The sequence below is a fragment of the Apostichopus japonicus genome, chromosome 14 (genome assembly GCF_037975245.1).
Source record: "Apostichopus japonicus isolate 1M-3 chromosome 14, ASM3797524v1, whole genome shotgun sequence".
NCBI lineage: Eukaryota > Metazoa > Echinodermata > Holothuroidea > Aspidochirotida > Stichopodidae > Apostichopus > Apostichopus japonicus.
Genome location: NC_092574.1, coordinates 8,246,209 through 8,261,575, shown reverse-complemented (window position 1 = coordinate 8,261,575; position 15,367 = coordinate 8,246,209). Strand labels below are relative to the sequence as shown.

At 37.5% G+C, this 15,367-nt stretch overlaps 1 protein-coding gene across 2 annotated transcripts; it reads left to right on the top strand.

Moving 5' to 3' along the window:
- The first annotated feature begins 390 nt into the window (after positions 1–390).
- On the top strand, positions 391–14,593 carry LOC139979647 (N-acetylglucosamine-6-phosphate deacetylase-like). Of its 2 annotated transcripts, none has more exons than XM_071990655.1 (8): positions 391–554; positions 5,331–5,611; positions 8,854–8,993; positions 9,542–9,602; positions 10,143–10,355; positions 11,158–11,246; positions 12,086–12,363; positions 13,068–14,593. In XM_071990655.1, the coding sequence occupies exons 2-8, from the start codon at positions 5,347–5,349 to the stop codon at positions 13,393–13,395; spliced, it is 1,374 nt and encodes a 457-aa protein (XP_071846756.1). In that variant the 5' UTR covers positions 391–554; positions 5,331–5,346; the 3' UTR covers positions 13,396–14,593. The 2 variants fall into 2 exon arrangements, with proteins under 2 accessions (XP_071846756.1, XP_071846757.1); XM_071990656.1 differs by lacking the exon at positions 391–554 and adding an exon at positions 2,412–2,586.
- Positions 14,594–15,367: the final 774 nt, after the last annotated feature.

The window sequence follows — 15,367 nt, the reverse complement described above, 5'->3', positions numbered from 1 at the left end:
AGGGCAGAGGGGGTCTGGGAATGAATATGAAATTTCCTATTTTTTTCAGGGGGCCATCTTGGATCCTGGCCGCCATCTTGGAAATGGGTGGCCCAAGCAACATACCATGACCATCATCTGTTTCAGTGAGCCCGGAAACACCTGAATTGACCCCTCATTTGTTCATTTCTGATTTTACAGCCATATATATGACATTTCCATTTTTTCTGGCGGCCATTTTGGATTTTGGCCGCCATCTTGAAAATAGGTGGCTCAGGCAACATGCCATGACCATCATCTTTTTTAGTGAACCCCGGAAACACCTGAATTTACCCCTCATTTGTTCATTTCTGATTTTTACAGCCAGACATATGACATTTCTTTTTTTTTCTGGCGGCCATCTTGGATTTTGGCCGACATCTTGAAAAATCGGCACCGATAAAGTGGGTTCCACGGAGAAAGTCGATAGATAGGTCGAAAAGAAACTCCATGCCAAATTTGGTACTTTTGTCCGCCGGTAACGTTAAAGTTGCTAAGCCACCTGACTATCAGTCACAGTCATCAAATGATGAGATGTAAGCATGAGTAGAGTAGTCACTTGATTGTGTCGTTTTGCCAACAATGCTTTGTCCAAACATAATTATTGAATATCATTAGGCCTTAATGTCATAGTTGAGTAAATTCTGGCAAATAGCCTTCAAAATTACTGTCCAGAACATACCTGGCTAGGCTGAGTAGGCTCTGGCCTACCTCAAAACTCAGATTACTTGCTAGGCCTATACTTTATTTGGAAATAGGTTGCAAATGGATGATTTGTTTGAACATTTTTAAAATTCTAGATATGTTAATAGACCAAACTATTTACCTAGGCTAGGCCTAGGTCAACTTAGGTTAGGCTAAGCCTAAATGCCTAGTATTGAATTGTTAGAGATAATTCAAGGACATCATAACCGTCATACCATGTTATTCTGGAATTTGGATCTATCGTTAGGGATACAGTTTTAAGTCAAATGAGGTAGTTAAAATTGTTGTCACTAGGCTTAAGTCATCATCATCACATCCGAAAGGACGGCCGTAGCCGGTCTAGAGGCGTAGGATAACTATATCCAGGGTCCAGTGTATAACAATCAGCAGCTGAGCAGACGACACTATAGTAAAGTAATTATATTCCTATGTTATTGCCTGCACTATCGCTTCCTAAGAATTATCTGTGGAGCTGCAGTCCACTGCCATATTTTTGACGATTTTGGCATCCAGATGCGGCACATGATATCATCCTTTCGAGTGATTTATGTCAACTTTATCTCTTTACTAGTTATGTCAAAGACGTAGTATAGTGTTTGTCTTACGCGCCGGTACTGTCTTGCCTTGTATGCATGATGAGTATGGAACGCGTATGGCAAGCCATGTGGGACAAACACTGCATAATATATCCGCGTATTAATTGGAATTTATACACGTATTAATTGGAATATATACGCGTATATAATATTAGCCAATCATATGGCTTAAAAATATACGCGTATTAATTCGAATATATACACGTACTAATTCGAATATATACATGTATTAATTCGAATATATACACGTATTAAATAAAATACATATGGGGATTAAATCCAATATATGCACGGATTAATTAGAATATACACGAAAAAACATTTCCGCTCTTGCTGCGTACATATACCAACGATAAATGTTTTGGCGGGCTCGCGAGATCGCTTCAAAATGCGAAACTTTACACATGTAGGCTACAACACATATATATTCGAATTAATACGCGTATATATTCGAATTAATACGCGTATATATTCGAATTAATACGCGGATATATTATGCAGTGTTTGTCCCACATGGCTTGCCATAAACGCGAACAGGGCAAACTAATTCCGTCGCTAAGTTGTTCAACGTATATGGCAAGCCATGTGGGACAAACACCGCATAATATATCCGCGTATTAATTCGAATATATACGCGTATTAATTCGAATATACATGTGTAGTACATGACTGTGTAAAGTTTCGCTTTTTGAAGCGATCTCGCGAGCCCGCCAAAACATTTATCCTTGGTAAATGTACACAGCAAGAGCGGAAATGTTTTTTTTTTCGTGTATATTCTAATTAATCCGTACATATATTGGATTTAATCCCCATATGTATTTTATTTAATACGTGTATATATTGGAATTAATACGTGTATATATTCGAATTAATACGTGACGGTGTATATATTGGAATTAATACGTGTATATATTCGAATTAATACGCGGATATATTTAAGCCATATGATTGGCTAATAATATATACGCGTATATATTCTAATTAATACGCGTATAAATTCCAATTAATACGCGGATATATTGTGCAGCGTTTGTCCCACATGGCTTGCCATAAACGTATAGTAAGTTTAGACAACCACGTAAGTTTAGACAACAATGGAATTTTAGAAATCAACATGAGTTTGTGGTACCTACAGTTCGCGTTTGGCGCCGTATGTCATATCCACATGATTGTAGACGCACTCGGTGTTTTCGTTGTTTCCCCTCAAAATATCAATGCAACTCAATGAAATTAGGCGTAAGCACATCATTTTGTTATATAATACCGTGTAAGTATGTTCAACCCGATTCCTTGTTCGTTATTTTTTGGATGAAGTGTATAATACGTAAGAGTGAGATTAATATTTGGCCGTGGCTATTCTTACGACTAGTCGTAACAATTATTTATAAACTAATCTTACGACAAAGGCGAATTCAAGCGCAGTAAAGTAAATAAAGCAACTACGCATGTAGTAGGGGTAACCCTAACTTTAACTGTAAACCCCAATCCTAACACTAACCCTAACCGGAAATTATTGTTACTTCTGGTTGTAAAAAAAGTACTCATATCATAAAAATAGCAACTGAGCATGCGTTATCGGAAATTATTCTTACGAACAGTCGTAAGAATAGCCACTTTGTTAATATTACCCTTGAGAGGTGTAGGCTAGCCCATACAGTAACATTGCGATATGGGCATTAATGTTCTTACTTAGGATAGCTGTAAAGATTCTTGATTCTGGAAAGGCTCCAACATAAGGGAGTCCTTTTGTACCCTCCAAACTTCAGAATAAAACAGATACAAAAGTTCACAAACAACAGAAATAGACTAACAGCACTGCACACTAATGATACACTGTATAACTTCAATTACCTAAAACTAGTATACACTGCCTCATCATATACTGATTCCAATTTTGTCTTGATATCATTCAATGAAGTTACAGAAACCACAACCTCAAGAAGAGTGTTCCATGTATTAACAACTTAGTATGGAAAATAGTTGAGACATGTATCTGACTTGCAATGCTTCTTGGCAAAGTTGTAGCTATGCCAATTCTCTGTGATATTTCAACATAGGGCCTACTCTGTGATATTTGATGCTGTGTAACATTAGTTCTGTCATTCAGCTATGTGATTTCATCAATGTTCTGACAGGATTCCACCAAAAATAGAGAGAATTAAGTTTGGCTATACTTGTAAAGGGTGAGAGTCAAACTGCTATTTATAACACATTGCACAAAGTTTGGAGACATACAAAGTTACTATACACCACCATATGACACAATGAAACATAGAAGGTGAACAGTTTACCTGATTTTACCGTAATAATGGAGAGAAAATCTGACTTTAAGAATGCTAGCAAATGCTTCAATGTGTTTTGCACAAAAGGAAAGCCAAACGACAGATGCTACTAGCCTTGTAGTGCCTTTATGAATGTAGACTGAAATATGTTGCCATTGTTGGTTGATGTACGTCAATTGATCGATCATTGCTGTTGTGAATGACATCATGAAACACTAGTGTACGTCATATCTGCTCGAGCATGTACACGCGAATAAACTATTTACAGTTGCTCAACATATTTAGCCCACTACAGCAGCATAAATCAGACCAGCACAGTTTAGTATACGTAGCAACATGTAAACTGATATGTTGGTCGATGTACGTCATTTGATCATCATTGCTGTTGCGAATGACATCATTAGAGCAACGTGGCCTTGAAACACTGTCATATAAGCTTGAGCATGTCCACACGAATAAACTATTTACAGTTGCTCAACATATTTAGCCCACTACAGCAGCATAAATCAGACCAGCACAGTTTAGTATACGTAGCAACATGTAAACTGATATGTTGGTCGATGTACGTCATTTGATCATCATTGCTGTTGCGAATGACATCATTAGAGCAACGTGGCCTTGAAACACTGTCATATAAGCTTGAGCATGTCCACACGAATAAACTATTTACAGTTGCTCAACATATTTAGCCCACTACAGCAGCATAAATCAGACCAGCACAGCAATGTATCAGTTTAGTATACGTAGCAATTAATGTAAACTGATATGTAGGTTGATGTACTTCATTTGATCGATCATTGCTGGCATCATTAGAGTAACATGGCCTTAAAGCACTGTCATATTAGCTTGAGCATGTACACACGAATTAAGTATTTACAGTTGCTCAAGATATTTAGCCCACTATACAGTGCGCATAATAACTTGCTTCGTCTAGCCAGCATTGATTCACTTCATATCGATCATGTGCTAAGTAGTTGCTAGGATTTATGGACTGATATTATTGATAGTGATTGTTGTCTTGATTCTAGCCCATACTGCACCCAAAGTTTTGTATATGAAGAGAATCTTTTTATTAACATCTTGCTCTTTTTTTTATCTTTTTTTTTACAGTAGCTGCCTGCAAATTGCTTTAAAATTAAACATAAACAGAGTCTATGTAGGTTTAAAGGCATTGAAGACTCCCCCCAAACTGCGTGTGGCCATCTGAAAAAGTTAACTTTCCGTTACTTGCAAGTTACGTTTTGTTTGTGTCGCTACAAAATGCAGACAGTAATGAAACGTGTTACCTTGTTATCTTGTATCTAGACCTGAGATGTTCATCGCTGCTATAAACACTGTGTTGTGGGTAGGCTGACTGTGCACTAGTGTATAATTGCCGATGGTAGCAAGCTGTGTGTGTATTTTCTGGGATCGATGGTGATGTCTAACACTTCTGTTACACCTCATTTGAAACTAGGTCAGATTACTGGCATGAGACATTTCTTTGTGCGCAAGTCTTAACACCCATAAATACTTTCACAATGTTGCATATATACTGTGCCATACCAGAATTTGAAAACAGATACTGTTGAACTATTCATCTTCCTTCTTTAAAAAAGAGACTGGCACGGAAGGAAAGATGTGGAATTCTAGTGGTAAGTTTTCTTGCCATCTATTCCAACTTACCTAATTGTAATTGTCAGGCTTTCATAGAAAAATGTTTCTATCCTTATTTTTTTCTTTTTTGCAGAGAAGGTGGTTAGTTCATGTACAGCAAGGAGCAAATTCAGGACAGGAAGACTGTTGAGGGCATGTCTTCTAGCTCTAGAGGTTGTTACTCTTACCTTGTTCAGTATAAGAATTGCAGATTACTTCGTGATCACCAGTTGGTTAGGGACGATCTCTGGGTGAGGGATGGGATCATCCAAGATCCCCGTAAACTCTTCTGGGAAGAGAAGATAGCGAGCGATAAACAGGTAGACTGCGGAGGATGCATCATTTCCCCAGGATTTATTGACACCCAAATAAATGGTAATGTAGTCTTTTTCCAAAATCAATTCAAAATGCCAGTGTTAATGTCACCTGTCATCTTGCAATAAAATATATGCTTACATCACCTCCTATTTCACCCCCATCCAATTCCCAAGCCCCCCTTCCCCCCTTCCAAACTATATTTGGCCATAACTTGAGTGTGTAATTAATTGTGAATTATGTTATGCAAGATGCTTCTATCCCCTTTCTGTGCACCCACCCCCCCCCCTCACCACCCTCTCCCGCCTTCATAGAGCATCAATACATGCTTTTGCTTCAATTTATTTTGTTTAGATTGTGGGTGCAATGGTGTTATGTACAGTATCCTGTTATCTAGTCATTTACAGTACCCGGTTGTTATGCTTTCTGTTGTCTCAAAATTGATTTGCATATTAATTTGTTCTCTCAGTGCTTGACATGTATGTGGAACTATTACTCTCTCTTTGAGGTAAGATTGATTCTGTCAACTGTTGTTGTCTGGTTTATAATTTCTTCTTCTTCTTTTTTTTAACTCTATTGTATCCCCCTTTGTACTTCACTTCAATTCCCAAATTGTTGGAGCTAGATGAAGGTTTGTCCACTCTCCAAATTTTCTTTCTGTACAAGGTACTTTCTATTTTTTTCTATTTTTTCCATTTTCAGCAGTATAGATGTTTTGTGAATCAATAGTGATGCATACTTCATTCATCCTGTTCTGTTTGTGATATTTATTTTATAAATGTGAAGCATTAACAGTCTTTGCCTAGATGTAGGGTACATTTTTTGTGGAACACAAAGCTGTGCAGAGTTCAAGTAACTGGATGTGTTTTGTCACTTGAGACCCAGGTCAGTTCCAAGGGTACGGTGTGGCAAACGGAAGACTTTCTTCAAACTTCAAATGGTTTAACACAAAGACTTTATTCTTTATCGGCAAACACATGATATAGCATAACAACTACAACTATGTTCTTTCTAAACATGATTTGTTTTTAGATATGATCTACCATATTTATGACATACAATAGTAAATCATCATTGTTAGGCGGTGACGTAAAATGGACACAAGTTTTTTTAATACACAAATATGTACGTCCAAAACTCTGTGAAGTGGCAACAGCTATCATATTGAACAGTCTCGTATTGTTTTCTGTAATGTCTTAGCTTCAATATGAACTGAAGCAGTTAAACATGAAAACAGATCATTTCTGAGCACTACTTTTCTTTTACCTGCTTTTGTCATAGTAAGGTTGATTAAAATCTTGAGATGTGAAGCAACATCAATCCAAACTACAAGGCTTGTTCCCAAAACAAAAAGAACCCATGGTGCAACAATATAACAGGAGTATGTAAAATTTGGTAGTTTACAGTTCATCAGACAGAACTCAGCTATAAAAAAATAGTAACCTCAATAGGTTCCTGGAAGTGAAAACAGCCTCGTCTGTCCATGTATGCTGCAGGCAACAATTTACTCTTCAGTGGTTGTTAACATAATTATCCTGTTTTGCCCGGATCATACAACATCCATCTTATGCCTTCTCTCTCTCTCTTTCTGCCCTCTGTCAATGTTGATAATTCCATTTCAAAGAACTTCATGCAGTTAATAAAATCCTCAAGCTTTTACATACAGATGGGCATATACTAAGAGTTTAAAAACAGTTAGATATCCCTGAGTAAAACTTTTCAAGGGGCGTGATTTCTACATTTGTATACTAGAGTGTGGAACATAGAAAGAACTAAGTACTGCAAACCTGTTAGAGTTCATTGTTATTTCTGCTTTTTAAGGATATTTTCCTGGTCGTCCTCCAGACGACGGAGTCTTTTTTTTAGGTTTTCCGAACAGCGAAATTGGATGTCTGAAAAACTGTAGCAAAATAAGAAAGAATGAGCAATATTTACACTGTAGGAGAGATGTAGAGGTATGATGATTGGAAAACCAGCTTTGGACAAATAAAACTTACCCTTTGAGTGGATCATCAGCCTACCATTGAATTATGTTACATTTCAGTGATGGAGGATGACACTACTTTATCATTTCATCATTTTTTATCATTTTGGGAATATTTTGTTTGAATGTTTTGTTATATATGTTTTGTTTTGAATATTTTGTTTCAATGTAATCAGTATTTGGACAACCACCACAGGTGCTTAGTATGCTACTCTTTTCTATGCTATGCAATGCTTTACCTGTTTCATTCCATTCTAATCTTTTTACTGTAATGTATTCTAATTTATTCCATTTTTTATTCCTGGCCCAGAGGCAGAAAGATATCTATGAGATGGTGATGGCATGTGTGTATGTGACACTAACTTGTAAATGCGGTATTACTCAAAAAGTACATGGTGGATTAAATTCATACTTGGTATATAGATCCAGCTTTGTGAGTGTAATAACCCTATTTGAAATTGGTGGAGGACAAAGGTCAATAGGGGTCAAGGTCTGAAAACCTATAAATATGAAAACTACAAACTTAAAGCTACAGTACAATTAATCTGTGAATTCTCCAATGCTATGATTTTCTTTTGGTGAACATAGTATGGTCAAATTCAGTTCTGTTAGTTTTGTGAAGGGGCTCTATAGGTCTTCAACAAAACATACCTGGCACCCAGGAAATGAAATCTGCTTCACTGAGTTGATAGTCTTGCTTTAACACACTTACCAGTCCTTATCAGTTGTCACATCTGAGCTTCAACAGGTTATCTCAAATGATCTCAAAAATTGACCATTTTTTCTATAATTTGATACCAGATGACTGCTTTGGCAGTAAGTTGTGAAAATATTTCACAGTGTATAAAACAATGTCATGTAGAGCTCTCATTCATTACTAACAATTATTAAAGGGATGGTTTCAAGGTGGTAGAGCTGATTTGCTAGCTCAAAATTGGTAACAGAAAAATTTCCTATAACCATGCAAACTATGTGTCTATATTTCACATAGGAAGACTGTTCTTTCTGGATTTTGGAACAGTTTGAATTAAAACCATATATTGTAAAATCCTTACCAGTGGATTAAAATGGTTGATGCCCACAAGGGAGTGCTATAAAAAAGAGCTGAAAATGTGTATTCTTTTCTGGTTCTCACTTAATTTTTGGACAAATTGTACTCACTTACTCTACATTGGTCAGATAAGTATTTGGCATTTGGAGCAAATGTATGGCAAGGAATCACAATAGCTAAAGTAACTGGCTTTCTGGTTTTTATCATCTAATCTATTTTATAATATAGTCTTATCTTTTCTGGTCTGTTCTTTTCTAATTTTTTCAGGTGGTTTTGGGTTTGACTTTTCTTCTGCTACAACAGACATCAATGATTCAATATGCTTAGTCGCCAAAAAGATTCTTGCCCACGGAGTGACAGCGTTCTGTCCAACAATTATTACCTCCAGTTGTGAGACTTACAAGAAGGTACAAAAATGTTTATAAAATCATATGGACAATCCCATGAACTGTGGACATGAGGCTTAACAAATAACAAAAAAAAACCATCTAAAAATAACCATGTCTCACAGAAATTGGTGTTAATTGTGTTTCAATATAACTGAATTTTAATTATCAATACCACTGTTCTTTTCAATCTTCTCACATTTTTTATGAAAAATGCACACCGCCCTCCGGTTACTAAAAACTCAAACATTGATATTTTGATATCACCGAAATGATAGCAAGTTGAATTTCTTGCTTGCTTTTAATTTAGTTTAGCAGCTGTTTTTATTTAAGGACTGTTCATATAAAGTGAAATATTTACGAACTACTCCTCATTAAATTGTTACTTTAGTTAATTGTCAGTATTGTCTTGGGGTTTAATTAGCAATGAGAATCACCAGCGCTTTAACCGTACCTTAGTCACAATACTTTCTTACAAAAGTTAAGCTGTCAAGTGTCAACTATAAAAATCCTGTAAACTGAAACTGTATGCTTTATCTGTGTTTCGATTTATTTCTTCTTCAATATAGGTAAGTACGCAATATTCAAGGCTTTGCGATGATAAACACAGTAGTGGGGCCAAAGTATTGGGTGAGTTTATAAAAACATTACAATATTTATAGGGTGACTTTTTAGGCAGAATTTTAGCCTAAGATTCAGGTCATCATTTATTGTGCAGGCTTCATACTTAAACAAAAGAGCTGTTATGATCTGGGAAAAAGTGTGAAATTTTTCATTTTGTGTAAAATACGTGGGAACCATTTATTTAGTGTGGATAAATTATCAAAAGTGCTTAAACTGGACTCTGCTTTTTTTTATTCTTTTTTTGGGCAATCTGAAGCCTAACTTGTATTGAAAAGTGTCTGAACCTCAATTTTCAACAATTGAGTGAAATCGTTGATGATCAAAGTTAGAGAAACTGTTGACAGACACGGGATGGGGTGTGTGGGTCAATAATAATGATATTATTATCGGTTAAGTTGCAGTTTATGTGTTATTAAAAAAGATGGGCTTCTAGTCTCAGTCAATAGGCAGATGTTTCAACGTCATTACACCTTAGCCTGTCTCTCTATCTCCTACACAGCCTAGCCTATTTCCATACCTCACATAATTTTCCCACTCTTTCTCCAGGCCTTCATCTGGAAGGTCCATTCATCAGCAAAGAGAAGAGGGGTGCCCATCCTTCAGATCTAATCAGATCCTTTGCTGAAGACGGCTTTAACGATGTGATGAATATGTATCACGTACTGCAGAATGTAGCTATCGTTACTCTCGCCCCTGAGATACCCCTCTCCGATCATGTGATCAGAACGTTGACTGGACAGGGCATCAGGGTCGCTCTTGGTAGGTAATACAGTCACTTGTTCCAGGGGTACCCCCCCCCTACCACCACCCTGTCTACATGTAAATGTGGCACGGAAAAGGTGACCGATACTGCACACTTTGGGTTATAAATACTTGCTGCAAGAATTTGTCAGAAGGACGAAGGAATACGTTTTCTTCACATTTATCCATCACAGACAATATCATTTCCTATTGATATTTGCAAGCTTGGATGTGTATTATTTGGTGGACCAGATATTGAGCGAATGTGTGTTTATAATACAAGGCTGGTGTAGAATTAGTAAATGTTCATTATAAGACAAAAGCTGGTCTGTAACTACAGTAGTTTGAATATTCAAAAGATAAGGCTAGTGTAGAGCACCTGATTTATATATTCCTAAGACAATGCTGGGTTAGAATTAATGTATATTCATAAGAAACAGCTGATATATGGTTGATATATATGGTTAAGGACAGAGCTGGTTTCAAGCTTATGTATATTTCCAAGACTGTTCTGGTTTCGAACTAATGTATATTCATAAGACAAAGCTGATATATGGTTGATATTTATGCATAAGGGCAGAGCTGGTTTCAAGCATATATATCTTTCCAAGATATCGCCGGTTTAGAACTAATTTGCATCTGAGAGACAGCCCTTTGTAGGGATGTTTTATATACATTAGATGCAGTGGGTGAAGATTTATAAGGCAAGGCTAGTATAGAGCTTATATGTGCCACACAATTTTTTAGTTAATTTGTCGTTACTAAGCAAGGTGGGTTAAGAGACTATTTCAAATTATGAATTATTTTATTTTCTTCCCAGGGCATTCTGTGGCTAACTTGGAGGAGAGTGAGAGAGCGGTTGAAAATGGCGCTAACTTCATCACACATTTATTTAACGCTATGTTACCAGTGAGTATTGAACCCTTTCTTGGAACTGGTTCACAGCATGTATTGATAAGCAGAATAATTATAATGTGTAGACCATATCGGCCTGTAATCAGTTCTCGTCCTCTACAAATACGTCTTGTGTCGCCCATTAAGCAGCGTGTCAAGGGTCAACAACGAAGAAATGCAACACAAAGGTTCAAACAAGCAACGAATTGATTTTAATGATTTTATTTACTAATCATATTGATATGATAAACAGTGTGCCGATCGGTTTATATTCTGTTCTCTGTCACTTTAACAACCAATGTGTACATACAGTTAGGAACTTGCATGCTACTCCCTCTTTCTCATTCCAATCATACTTGATAAGAATTTTCCTGCTTTAATATTGAGACATTCTGAGTTTGGCAGACAGTAACCAAGACCAGGCAATGTCATCACATTTAACTGTCATATTATTCACGTACAATGATTCAGGTAGCAGTTACAAGTGTACAGTTCTTGCATATTTCATAAATTTACTTTGTTCCTCGCTTACCTGTCTTCTCACAACCTTAGCACCTCATTCTACCGTGTCTAGTATGCCCTGGTAATCTTTTAACACTGTGCACCCTCCAAGACCGGCTCCTCCGGTCACCGCCCTTCTCATTCTACCATCCAAAGTGTGTAGATCTTTATTTTCGAGCGGTACTCAAAAAGTACCTCGGACACTGGCTCTCTGTACCTGGAATAGTAAAGAGCTGTACCCAGCTGTCGGTATTTCGGTACTTGGAACCTCAAGGTACTTGCAAGTTTTCCATACTCAGATATAGCAACTCGATAGTTACAACACAAACTGATTGGTTAATAACTGTTCACAGTTTCACCATAGAGATCCCGGATTGGTTGGATTACTAGGCAGTAGCAAGATACCGTCCAATAAGATCGTCTATTATGGAATCATCGCTGATGGCATCCATACCAACCCCGCTGCCCTGAGGATCGCCTATAAAGCGCACCCCGAGGGGGTGGTACTCATCACAGACGCGATACCCGCCATGGGTTTAGATCCTGGCTCGTATTCCTTTGGAAGCGTAGAAGTGGAGGTCACCGGCGATGGGAGGGCCTATGTGAAAGGCACAACTACACTGGCTGGAAGGTTTGGCACTTTGGATAATTAGGCATTGCTGTCATATCTGTAAAAGGAGCTTTTGATCACTCATTTTTTTGTCTTTTTTTTTTTTGGCCTTGAGGGTGAAACCCCTCAGAAACAGAGAGATGCCCCTTAAATAACAAGAGTACAACAAGTAAATTTAACTCTGAATTCCTTTTAGTTACAAATATTGTTGAAATAATTTTGGATTTCATAGTAAATGAAAAAATTAAACAACATATTTGTACCATCACGGTTCCGAATAGCACCCCCTGCGACGTCTTAGGCACCGTATGGTTTACTCCATCCCATTAATATGTTGTTGCAGTCATGACCCCCCCCCCCTCAAATATGGAGAGTTGCTTTGTATCGTTTCGAAGTGTTCACAGAGATCCACCCTCTCTGGGGCCTCTAGGTACTTGCCATCCATATCTGCGTATTGTTATTTTTCCTCACCGGGGGTGTTCTGATATTGAGGGGTGTGAGAGATGCATCTCAGCTGAAGGAAAGAATGTATTTTCTAGAAGAACCAGACAACATACTAATTTTTGTTCTCGATTTATGTAAAACGTTCATCCAGCTTTTTTCTTTCATTCATTCCAAAATGTCTACTTGACTGCACTGACTAGAAATTATTCATAAGAACAATGTAACTTTTCTTGTCTCTCTTCGACGCCGATGGTAGCGTTATTCCTTTTCTCTTTTGACAGCGTCGCCACGTTGGACACTTGCGTACGTATCTTTAAGGCGAGCACACGATGCTCGACTGTACAGGCCCTGGAAGCTGCATCCCTCCATCCAGCGAGGATGTTAGGCATCGAAGAGGAGCAGGGGACGTTGAACTACGGATCCAGAGCGGATTTTGTCATGTTGGACGACAATTTAAATGTGCTCGCGACGTATCTCGCAGGGGAGAAGGTATATAGTAGGACTGCAGAGGTGAGAAAAGATAAAGAACAATTCAGAGGGCTATCAACCGCGGGTGAGAAACGCTTACATAACGGCAACCGCAAAGCGGCAGTTGGAGTACATCAATGATGTATCACTAATACGAGGAACTGATAGGATGGAAACATCACGTATTATGGTAAAATTCTGGTCGATGCTGGAGAGTGGGCTGACATAACCAGACGTGTTCAAATTATGACATATTTGTGATAACGTCTTGAAGAAGTTACGCAAAAGCCAGAATTCAGAAGATTACAGGGACTGCTACAATCGAAGCAGTTAAACATATCGTTCAAATACTTGTGATAACATCTCGAAGAAGTTTCGCAAAAGCCAGAATTAAGGAAGATTACCGAACTGCTACAATGGAACTCGTATTTCAGTTCAGGTGCTCTAGAAATGTCATCATTTTATGTTTTAAACCAATTTGGGTCGTTAACAAACCGTATCTTTTAAGACTGTACAACAATAACAGCTAACTTCAGTAGACTACTCCCCAATATGTAATCTCTCAGAGACTATATGAAATGACTCAAATTTAGTTTGAGTACCCACAAACCATCTTCTTTAGACGACATAAATAACCATGAAATTACTATGAAACAAACTCTGGCAGTGTTATTAAAGTACACTGAAGACCTCATCTCTACAACTTTACAGAACTAACAGTGTAGTTTCAGTGTAGTACCCTACGCACCTACTTCTCTTATAACTACGTAAAAGTGCCTGAAATTTAGTATGATTCCCCGGAGACAAACCTTAAACTTCTTCTTAGACTATATGACATAACCATTACTCCACAAGTCCGATTACCCAAGACTATATAATGTTTTTTTAAAGTTGAATTGAGTTCCGCACAAATTTAATATCAGAAACTATATAAACCTACGTTATGTACAAACCATATCTCCTGCCAATAATACCATCTGCTATCGAGGAGATGTATTTTCTAATTGCCGAGTCAGTTTTTGATTGCCGATTAAGATATGTAGACATTCACTGTCGTCACTCTAATTTAGGTTTGTGATCGGTTTCTGTCTGGTGATCGTCACGTTTAAGTTTGTTTTTATCCATGCTTATGAATCATAAAAAATGTCTTCCATACGTTATTATAGGTAAAGTAGTGTCTTTTATTATAATTTGCTTGGTGCTTGAGTAGAAAATACCCTATTGTTTACTGAAAGTGATCTAACAGGAAACAGGGCAGTGTGCTATCTTTAAAAATTGGTCAACATGTTTTTCTTTCCATTAATTGTGATGTTAAATATATGCAACGATAAATTAGCAATCCAAACGCTTGTTGTCTGTTTCTATAGCAACATGCACAGTCAATGTTTAAACCTGGGAGGTGCTACAGAATGAAGTAACAACTTGATTTAACCTTTGTACCGTCTGCAATCTTGCAGGATCTGCTCACGCTCACAAAGTGGCAGTGCCATTGGATATGCCCTCCCCCCCCCCCCCGACTTTGTGATGTTCTCCCTGTCTGCTACAGTTCTGGAATTTGTTTAGTGAAAAAGTTATACAAAATTCATCGTTATGCATCAACCCAAGTTTTTTAAATTTTTATACAACACTCAGACACATTAGCCTCAATGGCAGCCTCAGAGATGTCAGAAACCACGCCCATTTCTAGCATTGCCCTTACGCGTCGCGCTTGGACGTTTCCAAATTGAAATTGGAATTGATTTAAGCTAACATATCTTTATTGTTTTTTTTGTGATCTTTTTGGTCATGCAGGCCTTGTGTTTAGCAACATATAAATATAAACCATTGAGCAGAAATGATTTAGAGAATGCTTAAAAATCCAGATATGTTTGCATTATAAATCCTTGATTATTATTTATTATGGTGTATTATTAACAATTTGAAAGAGCAGAGTGACTGGAACCAATGAACTCTGTAATGTAAGTCATGTGCTCAACCAACCGGGGGGGGGGGGGGGCACAACCATGTAAACACTGGACGACAGTATATTCTAAAAAATAAAAACCCCAGGGTATGGTACATAAACACACAACACTGTATTTATAGAACAAACGAAACATTTGAAATTTGTTAG

What these genes read in the sequence shown, in the direction of transcription:
- LOC139979647 (XM_071990655.1), top strand. Translation starts at nt 5,347, where the DNA reads ATGTACAGCAAGGAGCAAATTCAGGACAGGAAGACTGTTGAGGGCATG. An exon ending in GTTGTGAGACTTACAAGAAG is followed by an intron (nt 8,994 to 9,541) that starts GTACAAAAATGT and finishes TCTTCAATATAG; the next exon opens with GTAAGTACGCAATATTCAAG. An exon ending in GGGCATCAGGGTCGCTCTTG is followed by an intron (nt 10,356 to 11,157) that starts GTAGGTAATACA and finishes TTTTCTTCCCAG; the next exon opens with GGCATTCTGTGGCTAACTTG.